This window comes from Micropterus dolomieu, linkage group LG07, assembly GCF_021292245.1.
Source record: "Micropterus dolomieu isolate WLL.071019.BEF.003 ecotype Adirondacks linkage group LG07, ASM2129224v1, whole genome shotgun sequence".
Lineage (NCBI taxonomy): Eukaryota > Metazoa > Chordata > Actinopteri > Centrarchiformes > Centrarchidae > Micropterus > Micropterus dolomieu.
Window position 1 is genome coordinate 26,142,027 of NC_060156.1, and position 18,584 is coordinate 26,160,610.

The 18,584-nt window shown below is 40.7% G+C and overlaps 1 protein-coding gene across 1 annotated transcript in view; it reads right to left on the reverse strand.

The window, feature by feature from the left end:
* Positions 1-18,584, reverse strand: part of kcnh3 (potassium voltage-gated channel, subfamily H (eag-related), member 3) — a 155,126-nt gene that overhangs the window by 37,719 nt on the left and 98,823 nt on the right. Inside the window, exons 4-7 of the mRNA XM_046053471.1 lie at positions 12,469-12,608; positions 10,573-10,831; positions 7,953-8,110; positions 7,078-7,279 (exon numbers count right to left, since the gene is read on the reverse strand). Coding sequence (XP_045909427.1) covers positions 7,078-7,279; positions 7,953-8,110; positions 10,573-10,831; positions 12,469-12,608 — 759 coding nt within the window. The remainder of the gene's footprint in view (positions 1-7,077; positions 7,280-7,952; positions 8,111-10,572; positions 10,832-12,468; positions 12,609-18,584) is intronic.

Sequence of the window (18,584 nt, forward strand, 5' to 3'; positions counted from 1 at the left end):
TCACCTAAAGGATTATTAGGAACACCATACTAATACTGTGTTTGACCCCCTTTCGCCTTCAGAACTGCCTTAATTCTACGTGGCATTGATTCAACAAGGTGCTGAAAGCATTCTTTAGAAATGTTGGCCCATATTGATAGGATAGCATCTTGCAGTTGATGGAGATTTGTGGGATGGACATCCAGGGCACGAAGCTCCCGTTCCACCACATCCCAAAGATGCTCTATTGGGTTGAGATCTGGTGACTGTGGGGGCCATTTTAGTACAGTGAACTCATTGTCATGTTCAAGAAACCAATTTGAAATGATTCGAGCTTTGTGACATGGTGCATTATCCTGCTGGAAGTAGCCATCAGAGGATGGGTACATGGTGGCCATAAAGGGATGGACATGGTCAGAAACAATGCTCAGGTAGGCCATGGCATTTAAAGGGGCCTAAAGTGTGCCAAGAAAACATCCCCCACACCATTACACCACCACCACCAGCCTGCACAGTGGTAACAAGGCATGATGGATCCACGTTCTCATTCTGTTTACGCCAAATTCTGACTCTACCATCTGAATGTCTCAACAGAAATCGAGACTCATCAGACCAGGCAACATTTTTCCAGTCTTCAACTGTCCAATTTTGGTGAGCTCTTGCAAATTGTAGCCTCTTTTTCCTATTTGTATTGGAGATGAGTGGTACCCGGTGGGGTCTTCTGCTGTTGTAGCCCATCCGCCTCAAGGTTGTGCGTGTTGTGGCTTCACAAATGCTTTGCTGCATACCTCGGTTGTAACGAGTGCTTATTTCAGTCAAAGCTGCTCTTCTATCAGCTTGAATCAGTCGGCCCATTCTCCTCTGACCTCTAGCATCAACAAGGCATTTTCGCCCACAGGACTGCCGCATACTGGATGTTTTTCCCTTTTCACACCATTCTTTGTAAACCCTAGAAATGGTTGTGCGTGAAAATCCCAGTAACTGAGCAGATTGTGAAATACTCAGACCGGCCCGTCTGGCACCAACAACCATGCCACGCTCAAAATTGCTTTCACCATTCTGACATTCAGTTTGGAGTTCAGGAGATTGTCTTGACCAGGACCACACCCCTAAATGCATTGAAGCAACTGCCATGTGATTGGTTGATTAGATAATTGCATTAATGAGAAATTGAACAGGTGTTCCTAATAATCCTTTAGGTGTATAAATCAACCAATGAATTATTTTTAAGATACCCAGCAGTATATAAAGTAGCTGGAATTACCAGCAGCAACATTAAAGAGATAAACAAATGAATGCACCACTAATTCTAGTTATTATACATTTCAGAAATTTCCCATTCTTCAGAATATGTACATTTACATGTACTTTTGGTAATACTTTTGTACTTTTACTTAAGCAAGATTTTGAATATAGGACTGTTTTTGAAAGTTTTCATGTGGTTTAACTTGATGTGAATTTAACTACATTTATGTGACTATCATAGAAGTATTAATGAATGTGGAGGGCCGACCCTGATTTGCAGGAAAACAAAGACGAATTGCAATCAGATTGTCCAAAAACATTGAAATGAATTCCTATGGAGCCTCTGCCTCTGTCCACGGTGCTGATTTCTCCCCTCTGTCTAGCAGAGTTGACTGAACTCACTTGTGAGCTGTCTGTGGTCCTGAACCCCTGTCTTCTATACTCTACTCACATAAAAATGTATTTAACCATTGAGGAAATGGAGAGCTAGAGATTCGAACATTGAGGAAGCTATATCAAATTTGCTGTGATGCGATATCCAATTTTATAGAACTCTTCTCTGACAGAGTATAAAATCCACAAAATCGGCCTGGTTTTCAGTCAGTCCTGAGACAGGAGTCAATGGGGCAAATATGTCTCTAATATAAACTGTTCAGTCAGCAATCAAGCTAGCTACACTGAACAAAGTTATAAACGCAACACTTTTGTTTTTGCCCCCATTCATCATGAGCTGAACTCAAAGATCTAAGACTTTCTCTGTGTGCACAAAAGGCCTATTTCTCTCAAGTATTGTTCACAAATCTGTCAAAATCTGTGTCAGTGAGCACTTCTCCTTTTTCGAGATAATCCATTCACCTCACAAGTGTGGCGTATAAAGATGCTGATCAGACAGCGTAAGTATTGCACAGGTGTGCCTTAGGCTGGCCATAATAAAAGGCCACTCGAAAATGTGCAAGTTTTGAGGGAGCGTGCAATTGGCATGCTGACAGCAGGAATGTCCACAAGAGCTGTTGCCCGTGAATTGAATGTTCATTTCTCCACCATAAGCCGTCTCCAAAGGCGTTTCAGAGAATTTGGCAGTACATCCAACTGGCCTCACAACCGCAGACCGCGTGTAACCACACCAGCTCCGGACCTCCACATCCAGCATCTTCACCTCTAAGATCATCTGAGACCAGCCACCCGGACAGCTGCTGCAACAATCGGTTTGCATAACCAAAGAATTTCTGCACAAACTGTCAGGAACCGATTTAGGGAAGCTCATCGGCATGCTCGTTGTCCTCATTGAACTCCTTTAAGTCCCTTCTTAAAACATACTTTTATAGGAGAGCCTTTCCCAATCTTATTTGACTTTATTTTATCCCTTTTATTTTATTGTATTTGACTAATTTTATATTTATCTTAAACGTGTATTGTAGTCTTTTCAATGTTTTCATGCTTTTATCTTGTATTGTTTTGTATTATTGTCTCTTGGGTATTATTGTCTTTACACTTGTTAAAGCACTTTGTAACTTGTTTTTGAAAAGTGCTCTACAAATAAAGATTATTATTATTATTATTGTTATTATTATTATTATTGGGGTCTCGTCCTCACTGCAGTTCGTCGTCGTAACAGACTTGAGTGGGCAAATGCTCACATTTGATGGTGTCTGGCACTTTGGAGAGGTGTTCTCTTCACGAATGAATCCCGGTTTTCACTGTACAGGGCAGACAGCGACACCAGATACTGGTTTTCGGACCTGCCTATTACAGTGAAACAGCACATTTTCGAGTGGCCTTTTATTGTGGCCAGCCTAAGGCACACCTGTGCAATACTTACGCTGTCTGATCAGCATTTTGATATGCCACACTTGTGAGGTCATTGGATTATCTTGGCAAAGGAGAAGTGCTCACTGACACAGATTTTGACAGATTTGTGAACACAATTTGAGAGAAATAGGCCTTTTGTGTACATCGAGAAAGTCTTAGATCTTTGAGTTCAGCTCATGATGAATGGGGGCAAAAACAAAAGCGTTTATAATTTTGTTCAGTATAACTTGCGAATTCACAGTTAGCAAGAAAGCTAACGTGGCAGGTTATTACGGCAGGCAGGTGCTAGATTTATCAACCAGCTCGCCAGCCACAAATGCTTGCATTTATCTCTGCAAGTAGTCACTTCATCACCAAGCTTCCAGCATCACCTGTTTCAAGAGGACTTTTACTGTGCTGCTTTCTGATGTGATCAGGCAAAGTGACCTTTTGCCGCTGTCCTACACATCTGTACCACACATCTTAATCTCTTTAATCCCTTCTCTCAGGAATAAGGATGGATGCTGTTCAGTCCACAAAAGCAAGTCGTAATGGAAAAGCAGCAAAAATTCATACTTCAGCAAGAAGAGCAAGTGGAAGAGTTATATTGCTTTCAGATGAGTGCATTTGCCTTTTCAAGCAGCGTTGGAAGGTTTAAGTAGCCTCCTGTGTGCTTGTCTGCTGACAGCCCTGACAGATAAAAGAGCACACATTTTATGATTAAAGAGCCAATTCTGCTCCACAGCCGGATACAACAAAATCACCACCTGAGTGGTCTTGTCTTGTATTGATTGCACTATTTTGTTAACTCTTACTTCTTTCCCTGGGTACGTACCCGATTGATGCCACACGTGCTAATAGCTCTTACTAGTATTTATTGCTGCCCTTACTAGTATCTATTGTCACTTTTAGATCTCTTGCTGTTTTGATGCTCGGTTGATGCTTGTATGTTGTTCCTCAAATGTCAGTCGCTTTGGATAAAAGCCACATGAATAAATGTAAATGTCTTTTCCTGATCATGTGGCAATCACCAGCTGACTGTTGAAGCCAGTGTGAAGTATCTATAGGATAAAGCTGGTTTCATTTGTCATTGTCAACAAATCACAGGAAAAGACCAAAACCAACAATTAACTGATCCTACTATAAAGTACTGCCTGTGTAGCCACATTTGGCTTTGATATAGCTTATTATTCTGTGGAATAGAGCTCAATTAAAGACATGTCCCTTCATGACAGCAAGTCAATACCTCATACTCCATCCTGGTGCCACAAATACTCAAATGTGTGTTAATCCACGGCTGAAAATAGTCTCCAACAAAGGCACTGTCCTCCATTTAACAAACATTTGATACAAATCTACAGTGTACAACTGTGTTTTGGAAATTACTGAGCCTTTAAAGAAGGGTACTGTATATTTGGGGTTGTTTTCGCTTGTTCTCCAGCCATCGCCCCCAGCAGTGGTAGTTGGTGCTTGCTTGTCCATCTAAAGCCCACTAAATGTGTTGTTGAATTTTGGATTTTCTGGCTCTAAACAACACAACCTGACGTCATGCGTCAAAAGCTTCCTTTATACAACATACATGTCCATTTCTTTATCCTCTTTTTGTGTCCTGTTCAGTAGACTGTGGCTCGTGTGCATATGCTGACTACAGCTCCATGAGGGGCTGTGAGGTGGGCCGTGGCTCCACTGCCTTTGAATTATTGATAGCCCTGCAGACAAAAACTGTACTTCTCCCAGCTGACTTACTGACAGACAGAGCAGTTCTACTTACCGGTATGTACACGCCGATATCAGACCTCTATTGTGAATCACAGTTAGTGTTGCAGAAAGGTCAGATTGGTCTTTGTTACTGGATTCCTTCTGTCTGTCTGAATTGTAAATTGAGGTGCCGCTGACATGAATTGACTGCAATGTTACCGTCTGTCATTATGTGGCTTGCTGAAAGGATAATGATAGGTCGGTTGGTGCAAATCAATGCGAGATTGAGAGAGACAGATGGAGGTGGTGGGGGGGGGGAAGACTACACTGAAAACAGAAAAGGCAGAGAAGCAACAGGAGTATACATCTCGTTATGTGTCCCTGAGTCAGGTCCATAGCTTGGAAAACATGCTCATTCACAATGTTTTATTCAACTCAAAAACTTGCTTGTGTCTGTGACACAGAAAGAGTGAAGATGATCTTTGCCCCAGTTCACAGTCAAAGAGATTAAAGTTAGCTCCCTTGGAAACTGCCTGTCTGTTTGTACGTGTTTACAAGTTTATCAGATTGTATGCCAGGGCTTCATGTCGCCCTCAGGATTTGAGATACTCCACTGAGAGAAGCTTGTGGAATATCAACAAAGCAACATTTTATTAAAAGCATCGGTCGTGCTGAAAATTGAGGCACGTGGGGGCCGTCCCTTTGCATAACTCCTTCTCTGCCTTTGTTGTGAATACAAAATTACTGACATCACTTTCACACAAGATGAGGTAGGTGAATGTGCAAATGGCTAAAGCTGAACTACGCATCTCATCATACTAAACCACAATCTTGGCTGAAAAAAGATCTCATTTCGTCTGCATTTGGGAATTGTAAAATTATTTCTTGAGGACAGAGATCACAGTATAATTGAGAAGAGTGATCGAATATCCAATCTTTTCGAACTGTGATGCTGTACATTTATTCAATTTTCCCAAATGAAAGTCTGGTGTCTGGGACTGGGAGGATATTTATAGTACATGCATAGTGAAAATTAAAACCTTAAAGTAAACTGTACACTAAAAGCTCACCACCAAGAGAAAATGGACCATAAAGCTGCTTCAGAAACTAAATTTAGATCTGAGGAGTGTACAGTTTCCTGTAAATACCTAATGGGGAGTTTTATTTGGCCTTGACAACATGGCAACAAGTGAACGTTATTAAAGTACGTTCAATGATTGACGTCTGTACAGATCAACTGTATGGACAGCTTACGTTTTGGGAAAATACTCTTAATTTCTGTCTTGCAGAGAGCTAGATGAGAGGATTGATACCTTGCATATCTGTAAAGTAGCACAAAGATTAGAAACAAGGGAAAACAGGCATAATGAGTTTCTCAGAAGATAACAAAATCTGCCTACCAGATTTTTATTTATTTTTTTAACCAAAAACAAGACTCCACGAAGGCCAATCACACATAACCCTCCTTAAAACAACAACATATTAATTGGTGAGCATTAGAGGTGCTGGTTTTGTGCCAGACCAACTGTTTCCCCCAGTTTCCAGTCTTATGCTAGGCTAGGGTAAGCAACTGCTGGCTGTAGCTTAATATTTAACAGAAATAAGTGTTTTCAATCTTGTCATTTAACTCAAAAATGTAACAAAAAAATGTAAAAGTTACAATACCACAATTCATAAATTATCACAATTATTAAAAAGTGCTGCATTTGGGTGCCGGTCATAGACTGTATTAAGAAGTGGTAGGTGCCGGTGAAGGTGCCGGTTAGCTCAGTTGAAAGAGCGCACGCCCCATGTACTAAGGCTGAGTCCTTGTTGCAGCGGCCCAGGTTTGAGTGCGACCAGTGGCCCTTTGCTGCATTTCACCCCCTCTCTTTTTCTACCACACTTTGTGTCTTTCTTCAGCTGCACTATCCAATTAAATCTTATTTAAAAAGGTGCTACAAGTACACAAGTTTTACCAACAAAATGCACTTAAAGTATAACATGTCTAAGTTTAAGGTCATTATGTGAAATGGCCCCTTTCAGAGTATTCTAAGAGAAATATTACTGGGTTCTTACTATTGATACATCAATATGTAAATAGTATTTTAATGATGCAGCTGGTTGAGCTTGAGAAAATTTTAACAACATTATAGTGTTCAGCACTTTCTTCTATAACAATACATCAAATTTAATATGATGATGACATGTTTTGTATGAGAATTTTGTATTTGTAAAGTTACTATAGCTGTCACATAAAGGTAGTGAAGTAGAAGTGAAAAGTAGCATAAAAATACAAAAGCAAATTTATCACAAAGCTATACTTAATAAAAGCTCCTAGTAAATGTACTTTCCAACAGAGTGTAGGTGAAAAAAGTGTGTACTCACCAATATCCCAGGAACCGGGACTTTCGATCTCCTTGCGACCTATGAAGTACCAGATGCAGGCCATCCAGTGGGCCAGCAAGGCGAACATGGACATCAGCAGAGTGAGAACCACCGCGCTGTACTGGGAGTATCGCTCCAGCTTCTGCAGCAGTCGCAGTAACCGAAGCAGCCGAACAGTCTTCAACAGGTGGACCCCAAAGTACTGCACAGAGAGATACATAGCACGCCGGTTCACACACACACAGTCTCAACCTTCAGTATTCCTTAAATATAGTATAAAAAGGAAGCATTCTGCAAAAGTGCTATCATTTTCATACTCAGGGATCTAAATTACAGAGTATTCTTTAAAACATGACCATTTCTTTCAGCATGTGCTATGAATAACTTGCTTGTGTATTTGACAGTTTTATTCAAAATATGGAAATTGAATTCATTCTTAATATGAAATTAAGCATTTTTCTACTCCAAATTAGAATTTGAAAATGGGTCTTCATACTCATTTTGCATGCATGTGTAGTAATTTAGCTGACAGTTCGAATCATCTTTTAGGATTCTGAGCATGGAAATACAGATTAATGAGACTTGCAGTATGTGCACCAACATCAGATTGGCTCTGCGCCATCTCTGATGAACATCAGTTTGGATGAAATGTTGATCTAATACATTCACAAGGGAGCCTGTGACATTATGCATTAATTCTCCCTTCCTCCGAATTTGGTTCGTTACCATCGGCGTGTTAGTGTGGATAATGAACGCACAGTAGACAGGGAGTATGTCCACATTAAAGTGTTTTTCTTTCCTGAAAAAAAAAAGGTGAATTAAGTAGCCTGATTTGTCACACACAACACGCAACAGCACACACAGAGGAGACTCACCACGCTGACGTTGAAAGCATACAGCAGGTCAAAGGGAAGGGCGGCAATGAGATCGACAAAGAGCCAAGTGGTGACGTAGTGAACGCAGATGGAGCGGGCGTCGTACACTACCTGACCCGACGTGCTCACAAAAGTAGTTCGAAAGTTCAGCAATATGTCTGCAGAGGATGACAACAACAGCAGAAGCTGACGGCAAGAAAACAGGATAGTACAGGTGTCACTGATAAATGAGTGTTACGTGATGATGAACAACATACAGAGCAGCGGTTATTCAGTGAATCACATGTAAGTCACTTTGATCATAACAGAAAAAAAGACATGTCAGCAACTCATAAACTGAAAACCACTGTAATCTAATAGACTGCATAGAGGTCCATAGAGGTTCAGCACAGTATGTCAAGACAAAGGGCCCCTGAAGTTGCTGGTAACTTGAACAGGTAACTTTAATCAGGCAGAGCAAAGCGAAAAGTTATACTAAGTGTCTTTATTTAGTCGCGCACAATGGTTAAGAGGTTATATTATGCCTTTTGGCTTTTTCCCTCTCCTTTATTGAGTTATATATCTTTTTTTGTGCATGTAATAAGTTTGCAAAGAGAAAAAGCTTAAAGTCTAGCCCAAAGGGAGCTCCCATATCCCACAGAAAACTCTGCTCTGAACTGCCTGAAAAAAGCTTTGTTGTCCAGCCTTTTCTCTTTGATCCCTGTGACCTCACAGCAAAATGCGCGTCGTAATGCTCTCCAAGCGACTAGTCCGACAAGTCCTCAAAAACACTCTGAGCTGCAGCACACAGTGACAAGACGTCCGTCTGCTGCCTCTCCTCTCCCTTTCAAACACTAGCTACCCTCCTGACACTCAATGGGCATAAAGTTGTTACTTTGTAGAGACAGAGCTCAGTTAAAACTTTATGGATGAAATATACTTTTGTTACTGATTAAGAACTCACTCTGAAACTCTTGCTCCAGTCCATGTTGCTAAGCTGGTAGGGGGAAAATGTACAGCTGAACCAAAGCCGTGTTTACCGGCTTCTCAGGGTCCGCCCTACTCTGCTTCTGATTGGCTAGTAGTCCTTACCTAGGAACTGCGCATGTGCAACTGCCAACAAAGATCTTGTAGAGGTAAGATGTATCACTCCATAGCTAAAACGAAGCGTTCAACACACAGGGTGAGCTGCAGCAATGTGCAGTATGACAAAAAATATGGTGTTTTTTGAAAATGAAACCATGCAAACCTGTCCTGGTACAACCCCTAAATTTTGAACCTAAAAATTAGCATAATATGACCTCTTTAAAACACTGAGCAGGTCTGGCCTATCAGGGATTTAAAAAAATGTTTATACTACAATGATCATTTTTTAAAGCATCAGAATCAGTTTATAGATTAATTTATTATATTTCAGGGAGCAACTGATTTCCCTTTTTTTCAACACAATATGAAACCCAATAGATAAACTCTTAAAGGTCATTTTTCTTTCCTCCTAGTGTCAAACTAAATATCATCATTCTGCACAGTGAAGCTCAAACACCCAAGTCAAAGAAGAGGAAGTAAAATAAAAGTTTGAGGAGAAGGGGACTTTACACTCCAGTTATCTATTACAGGAAACATATTGTTGCCTTTACTTTTTTATGTTTCAAAGTTAAAGATCATCTAAAGCAAGCAGACAGTTAAAAAACACCTTCCAGTTGGTGCATTTAGGAATACTGACATCCAAAACATAAGAGTTAGCTGCAACCTTTTTAGTTTAAGTAATAGTGAAGCTTTGAACATATCTTACAAAAAAGCAGTGCTGTAAGATACAGAAAATGCACTTTGTTATTAAATGGCTGAAACATGTCAAAACCCGCCTTATGGTAACAAACTATTCCATGTTTCAGGTCTTAATAAGACTCTTTAGGATGTAGTTACTTTAGGAAAAGCAGCATATTAACAGGAACAAACGAATAATCTGAAGCCTAATGGCACATTTTAATCCACTACTGTTTGCTGAAGGAACGTATTGACAAACAAGCTGGCCTATTATTTATAACAGACAGGATATCGACTGACAGGAGTCAGCCATTTAACTGTGTGCCGCTTGTATAATTTCATTGCATAAGCTTATTGATGGAGGGCTTGTGTTCACTCTTTCCATTAAGGCAAATTGTCCAATGAAAAGCACTTATCCAAGTTTCCTACAGTTAGATGGACAAGACTGGGGACAAAAAGGCCTGTTGTTTTATAGGAAATTAGATAGCAATGAGACGTAATGGTCTCCTGTGAATGGCTCATATCCTTTCACTGCTGTGTATGCATCATTAAAAACTTCAACAAAACTTTTATTATTACTGTTGAGCCTCTCAGATATAGGCTGTTTTATTGCCCTCCCATCAGGGGTGGTAAATACAACGCTGAACAAATGCCAATGTTTAAATCTTGTTAATTATTGGTGTTTTAAAGAAGTTATCGTTTATCAAACAAGTGTGAACATCAGCTTGAGTGTGTGTTCAGGTGTGTGTCCTCTATGAGTACGAGCATGAAAGGAATTAATTTGACTGTAGACTTAAACCATGTTTTAGCAGATATGTTGGTGGAAAGATTACCTTGTAGAGGGAACCTTGTTAACAAACACAGTATGCACTCTCACCTAAAATGAACAGGATCTCTACAAGAATGTCGCTGACGCTTGGCGGGCTTCGTGGGGCGCTGCTGCTCCCTTCATCCCGCCCTCCCACCACTGTGAAACACACGTTATAGGGCACGGTGACGGCCACGTAGAAGGTCGCCAGCAGAATCAACCAATCCCAGCCAGCCTTGAAAGTTCCATAGTGGAGCAGGATGAAGCGAGATTTCTGAATGGCTGCTACCTTGTACTCCGGGATTGGAGGCTTATCCCCGAACATGTTCTGCATTAGATGACAGGGAGAGAGATGTTAACACCGCTCTCTCTTTCTCATGTTCCAGATTTACACTTTTTACATCTCTCTCTTTCTCCCTCTACCCAAAACACACACACAAAAACCCACAGAAGTGTAATACAATTTCAAGTCATGATTGAAGTTGAAGCGTCCTTCAGCAAGATGCCTAACCTCAAATTGGCCTCGATGGTGTGAGTGTGTGTGAACGTATTAGTTTCTTAAATCCAATAGCCACTGCCATCAGTGTATGAATGTGTGTGAACGGGTTAATGTGACATGCAATGTAAAGTACTTTGAGTGGTTGGAAGACTAGAAAGGCACTATTCAAGTTCAGTCCATTTACCATTTACCACAAAGTAATAGTACTGTACTGTGTGCAGGATGAATTACAGTTTGTATAAAATTGATATAACATGATTCACAGGACATCTAAAGTCTTTCATTTGCTGCAACAGTGCAGCCATAAAAACTGTATCTCAATAATTTTAGGTATGTCTTATTACAGTTTTGATTCAGCACTGGAAAAGGCAGATAGAAAAGGATGTCAAATATGGTGGAAAAAATGTTTTTCACAACTTAAGGAGGCACTTAAGAAGACAATTGGGAACATTAGTTTCAAATGGATAATTAGCTTGCACATATAAAGTATTTTCACGGCGAAGGATCAGATTTTATTCGATTTTCACTGAGATTTTATGTCCTCTTTAATCATCAAGTTGTGTTTCCTGCTTGAGGACACTGCTTACCACAAAAAGGGTCTTCTTTCAATTTTCACCTCAGAAAAAGCCACATAAATAGAAAGTGAAAATACTGAGGGAACGCAAATGAGCTTCTATTTATTAACGTTTTAACTACGAAATGTCTCTAAATTCCCTATTTAAGCAGCATCCCTCAATAAATGAGATTCAAACTGCATAAATCTGCATATTTGTTTTATCACTGTCATCAGCGAAATGCAGAGCTTTTCACCTCCAAAGTCAAAAAGAAGTGAGGATACTCCTGATGACCTTCACACCATCTGTCAGGGTGTGTGCTGCAGCAGGCCTACACTGTGGTGAACACACAAGTACCACAACGCTGGGCTGCTACAGTAATCATCCCCTGATTGTGATCCTTGAAGTCTGCGTGGGATGTTTTAGTACTAGTGGACTAAGCGCAGCGTCTTATGATAATCTAAATGCAAGCCAGACTTTGAAAGATCCTTGTTGTTTGGTTTAAGAAACAACTTGGGAAATAATTAAACTTTTTTTGCATTTGGATAAAAGAGTCTTTGATGAAATGTCTTCAAAACAGATTGCTGTTGAACAACCTGCAGGGGCTCTAAAAGTTCGGCTTGTACTATATTTATCCTTCAGAGAAACTTATCCTCACCTCTGTGACTTGAATGTAATCATCAATGCAAAACTCTCAAAACTAAGAATAATCATTACACGAGAGGGCACTCTGTGGGTATTTTTGGCCTGCACTACATCTTCTGGCAACCAAACATCCCATCACTTCTAAAATATGAGATGAAACATAACAAACCTGTGTTACTGACCGCGATGTTAATCCAGCTTTTCATGGCAGTAGATTAAACCCTTTTGTATAAACGTACCCGTGAAGACAAACGCGGAGAAACTTACATTGTTGATCTTGAGCTTGCTCTTGTCTTGTTTCTGCAGGTGTCCTGACAGGTGGTAGAGAACAGCTCTGCTGCGCCGCCGGTTGGCGTTGAAGCCTTGAGGGCGAGTAACCTGATGCACCTCCAAACCCGTCTCCTCATCTGTGGAGGAGAAGGTAACATGCTGAGCCTCAATCCAGTCACAACAACACAGGGTAAGACTTTAAACCAAGCTCCTTAACATGTTGACTCAAACACTGGTTTATCTTGGCCCTGAGATTGTGCTTTAACAGCTATATTTTATAGGTCTGAGGCAGTGAGGAAGTGAACCTGTACCACGTCCTAAACCATCTTACCTCATGAAAACCAAGTTAGACCATGATGCTGTCTCACTGAAGTAACATTCAGTCTCGCATGTGTCAAACCACTTCTCTTTGTTAACATGTTTGGGAGTGTATGTCCCTATAGATCCCAACTCTTCTGTGCCAGCTCTATATGCTGATGCACACATGATGCTCAAGTTTTTGTGTAAATATTTGACGTGATATTGACCTGCTGTCTGCCTTTGTGGCTCTATATTGACTAAACAAGATGTTCTTTAGGTAGAATAAGATGATATAGGCTGAGATCCAGGTCTGTATTTACAGAACAGAATCAATAATGCCTCCAGCGTCTCATTCAAGTCATTCTTTTTGTCATTTATTGAATAATGAAAGATAAGATTAGGGACGGTATGGAGGCAAACAAAGAATACAAACCGATGGTAAAGAGGCATTGGAAGTACAGTAGGTAGATTAAGGGAGTTGTTTTTTTCTGTTAAGCCATCTCCAAGGCAGAAAATCTGTTTCCCAGTTTCCACTTTACATTTCCTATTGTGATTGTCCCTCTGTCTGTACACAATATGATGTCATGCTTTGCAAATACACACCCCTGTAACCAAATCATTTTCATTTTCAGCCAGTAAATTTGATTTGCTCATTGTGTCATGACTTCAAACTGTTCAGATGGTGCACAGAGAAACTAACCACTATTGCTACTGGTAGCTGTTTCTTTTTCCTGTATGAGCCATGCAGTTGGGAGTTATTCAAAGGTCGATTACTATTAACACGTAGGGCTAGAGACAATTTTCTTCTAGGAAGGTTTACAGGAACAGGAAAAACTAGGTGCATAGAAGTGGTAAAAAAAAGTGTTTGTACATACGTACGTACAAGCAGGGTATTCTAGTTCCGTTTAAAGATGAAAGAATAACTATATCTCTATTCAAGATCAGTGGAGGATGAATTTGACAGGTGAACTTCCTTGAAAACTACTACTTCCAGAAAAACAGTGCATCATGCTGATTCATCCAGCTTAACTCTGTAACTAAAAGCAAACAAACAAATAAAGCCACAAGAACTGCCCTTCTGTTTTTATCTCCATGACTAATGGGCTATTAGCTATGGAGTGAAAGGCAGTTTGATTTGATAACATTGGTTTACACTTGGGGTTGACCCCTCACATACCTGTTTCAATGGGAAATACATTGCATTAAAGGATAGGTTCAAATTTTGTTTTAAATCTGTCTAAAACAATAACCAGGTGCCGATCTGAACATTGAAACAATTTTAAACGCTGTAATCATTCCTCCTGTTCACACTGACCATTCAGCGATTCCTTTCAATGTAAATAACGGGGTCCACAGTGCAATTAGTAGTTTTTCTGAAGGCTTCAGTCGTCAGTTTTTTAGTCCCTTTTACTATCCCTGTTACTATCCCTCTAATGAAGCTCGACATGGAAACACCGTCTAGGTAAAAAAAAGAGGAAGTTTTATACAAAGTTAAAAGAATCCACTTAGTTTGTCTAACTTGGGCTGCTGTGGCCTCATATTAGCTTCAGTTAACCTTTGGAAAACATTTTTGCATAAAACAAGGATTGTGGAGTGCAACTTTAAAGGTTCCCGCCATGCGGTTGTGTTTCTTCCAGCATGTATTGGCCAGATTGGCTGCACCAGGATAAACAGGTGACTGAGAAACCTACCCAGACCACCTTTTTTGCTGAGTGTGACAAAGTAGGTTTGCTCACCACTTGTCCCATACAGGTCATTATCCACATTACACCCTATTAATTTATACTAGTGTTTATTTTTGTAATTTTCTATGGCTTGTGTAAAAGTGCACCACTTAATATCCTACATTACATTTTTGCTTCCAAGGGAAAGAGGTGAGGCTGTGCTGCTACAAACACGTGCCTTTTGTGAGCATAGCTATAAGTTGAGTGAGTTATTTATCCTAAGTTGAGTGAGTTATTTATCCTTTTGTTCTTGTTTGTGTTATCTGTGTACTGCAGACCTCAGTAAATAAAATTACCTCTGGGAACAGAAGATGTCTGAGTCTGCCTACCTACCAACTTCCTAGTTACTCTGGACTGGCTACACAGCACCGAAGACTTGGCCCATAATATCCTTTTGGTTGCATTGTATATATTTATGGTATATTATACCATTCTATATCATAGCATGGATGCAGCATTGTCCAATCCATTTGCCTAAAAAAATCTATTCAGTGTCCCCTTCTACATGCATCCTGACGTTGGTAATAAAAAAGTAGCTGGGAAAGAATGACAGATATGTTTTAGTGTCTATATTTAGACTGAAAGCAGCTCTTTTCTTAAGTGTGGTACAGAAGATGGACACTAACAATAAACTATTGATTGCATGTTTATGGCACCAGCTGGCCTCGTTTAAGTGTCTCAGTTGTATTTGAAAAGACAACACAAGTGGGCTTTGTGAGGTTAATTTGATAAAGGCTGCCATCCTTTGCATGTTAAAAGATGGCAAAGCAGATGGACAATGAGAAACCTGCATTTAAACCCACGTTCGGGAGCAACTTTAAATGCTTCAGTGCTGATAGTAACCCCTTTCAGACTACACGTGTACCAGTGTCAGTGCAACGTGACTTTACAATGACGGCTTTTGGATTAGATTAGATTAGATTGTTTTATTAGACACACGACAATACCGGTGCAATTTGTTTTCGGTACAGGATGTTTAAGCTCTACATCACATGCATACATTACGAACAACAAATAACAATACACTGCACAACATGTAACAATACATAAATACAGTGGGCAAATGACCATGTAAGAGAAGGCAACTAAACTGAAGGAAGGAGTTCAGAGCCTGAGGGCTATGGGGAAAAAGCTATTTGTGAAGCGTTCTTGGTAGAGAGTGACCTGTAGCGCCTCCCTGAGGGAAGGAGGAAGAGGTGGTGAGCAGGATGTGAGGGGTCGCAGATGATTTTCTTTGCTTGCTTTACTGTCCGATGTGTGTAGAGGGAATCAGCTGAGGGCAGTGGTTTTCCTATGACCTTGGATGCTTTGTTGACAGTTTGCTGTATTTTTTTCTTTGTTTGGCTGTCCGTGCTACCATACCATACTGTGATCGATGATGTAATGATGGACTCATTGACAGCCGAGTAGAACAGAACAAGGAGCTGGTGCTTGACCGGGTATTTTTTAAGCTGCCTGAGGAAGTAAAGTCTTTGTTGAGCTCTTGCAATGATGTGTTCAACAAGTGTTAGTCGTCACCTTCAAGTTATTGCTGATGTGTGTTCCTAGGAATGATGGTGATTGGGTTGCTGTTTATTTGTATGGGTGTTTTGGGGCCTACATCTAAAGTCAATAATGAGTTCCTGGGTTTTGCCTGTGTTGGTGTTCATTGATTGTCCTCATACTTTACTGTTCTCACTGAAGTGTCCATGGGTGTAAAGTGGGCGTTGTAAAGGGAGAAGAGCCAAGGGGAGAGAACACAGCCCTGAGGTGCTCCTGCACTCAGGGTGAGAGGGTGTAAGGTTATGTTATTAACCTTCACCCTCTGTGATCTATTCCACAGGAAGCTCCTTATCCAGGGTCAATGTTCATGTCCAAGAGTGTGATAAAGAGTTTTAATGGGTTAATATTGTTAAAGGCGGGGCTAAAGTCTATGTACATGGATGTTTGGTGATTCCAGGTGTTGCAGGATATGGTGGAGTGCTATGCTGATTGCATCCTCAACGGACCCGTTGGCTTGGTAGGCAAATTGATATGGGTCCATCAGAGAGGAAGTGCAGGATTTCAGTTATGCCAGAATAATATGTTTAAATGCTTTCATAACCACAGATGTTAGGGCAACTGGTCTTAAGTCATTGAGGCAGGTGATCTTTGAGGACTTTGGCACAGGAGTATTTAAAACACTGTGGGATTGTACTTTGGCTTAATGTGGTGTTAAATATGGTGGGAAATACTGGCGCCAATGCACAATGGCTAAGCAAAGCAGGACTGATCCCACCCGGCCCTTCTGCTTTCCTGATGTTAAGCTTCTTAAAAAAGAAGATCAGCCTGCCAAAGACAATGATGGTGCACTTCTACACCGCCATCTTTGAGTCCATCCTCACCTCCTCCATCACCATCTGTTACGCTGCTGCCACTACCAGGGACAAGGGCAGGCTGCAGCGCATCATTCGCTCTGCAGAGAAGGTGATTGGCTGCAATCTTCCTTCTCTTCTGGACCTGTACTCCTCGAGGACTCTGAGGCGGGCAGGAAAGATTGCAGCTGACTCCTCCCATCCCGGACACAAACTGTTTCAGACTCTCCCCTCTGGCAGGAGGCTGCGGTCCATCAGGACCAAAACCTCTCGCCACAAAAACAGCTTCTTCCCGTCTGCAGCTAGCCTCATTAACAAGGCCCAGGTCCCCCACTGACACTCCCCCCTTGCAAATGATACAAAGGCACATGTAAATACTGTTTCATCTCAAGTCGTGCACAGACCTGGCACGTTGCACATATTTGTTGTTGATTGTTGATCTTTGTTGTTGTATATTTTTATGTTGTCAGTTTATATATTTATATGTACACAATATTCTCTTCCGTTACCTTACTTCTGCACGGCACAGACCCAGAATAATGCACATGTATATATCTGCAACGCTGTTCTTCCATTCCATATTTATATATTTCTACATTTATTTATGTCAAGTGTGTATTTATCTACGTGTAGCACCTTATCACCACAGCAAATTCCTCGTATGTGTAAAACACTACTTGGTAATAAAGCTCCTTCTGATTCTGATTCTGATTCTAAATGTAACTCTCACCTCGTGGATTTTCACCCTACTTTAAGAGTGTGGCTTTTCGTAACAGCCATAAACATTCCAGCCTTTAGACGTAGTTAGATAATACATTGTTCAACCTAGTTTGTTTCAAGCATTTTGACACCTTAAAGGAACAGTTAGACATTTTGGGAAATATGCTTATTGGCTTTCTTGCTGAGTTGAGAAGATCAATACCACTCTCCAGAGTCCAGGATGTTACTGGTCTGGCCCATAACCATTTGTAAAATGGCAAATTGTTGTTTTTACACTTTTTTTCTGGGTTAAACAAACTAGAATTATTATGTTAGATTTAGAGATGCACCGAGATAACATCAGAATGACTCCTGTAGATGCAGTGAGCTGAGGTCAGGGTCATTGTTCCACCTCACACTCAAGGTGTTCAACCAGATTCATGTGCAGAGAAGGGTGATTTCCATGTTCACCTTGCGAACTGCTCAACATGCATTTGCTGTTGGCAGATTAGGGAATACCGTGTAATGAGGGAAATGGTATTTACATGCCTTAGGGTTCATTCTTCTTATTATGCCGTGATTACTGAAAGTGCTAGTTTTCAGAAAATACAGTAAGTTCTCTGGGGGAGCCTGTGTGTGCTAGTGGGGAAATTTTGCTGGCTATACATTTTGAATTATTAATACATCCAATTAACACATTGCATACGTGTGTGAGCAAGTTGTAAAGCATTCCTGCATGTGTCTGTTTTTAAGAGGTACTTTTGTGAGTGTTTATGAATACTAAGCTTTGTATAGTGAGTACAGTCTTTCTTAGATTTTTATTCCTTTTATTCCAAGGTGTCCCTTGTCTTTCTCTGTCCTTCTTATTCCCCCCCGATCTTGCTAGCCTATTTTGTGTTTTGAAAAGGCACAACATGCTGAGCTAAGTGCCCAAAGTGAGCCGCTCAGCCCGTCAGCGAACTCCCACTGAGGAGCAGAAGCAGGGAAACGTGATTGTTTGTGTCAACTCATCACACCATAAATGTCTAAGTCTCACCGTTCCTTTATTTTCTTGTTG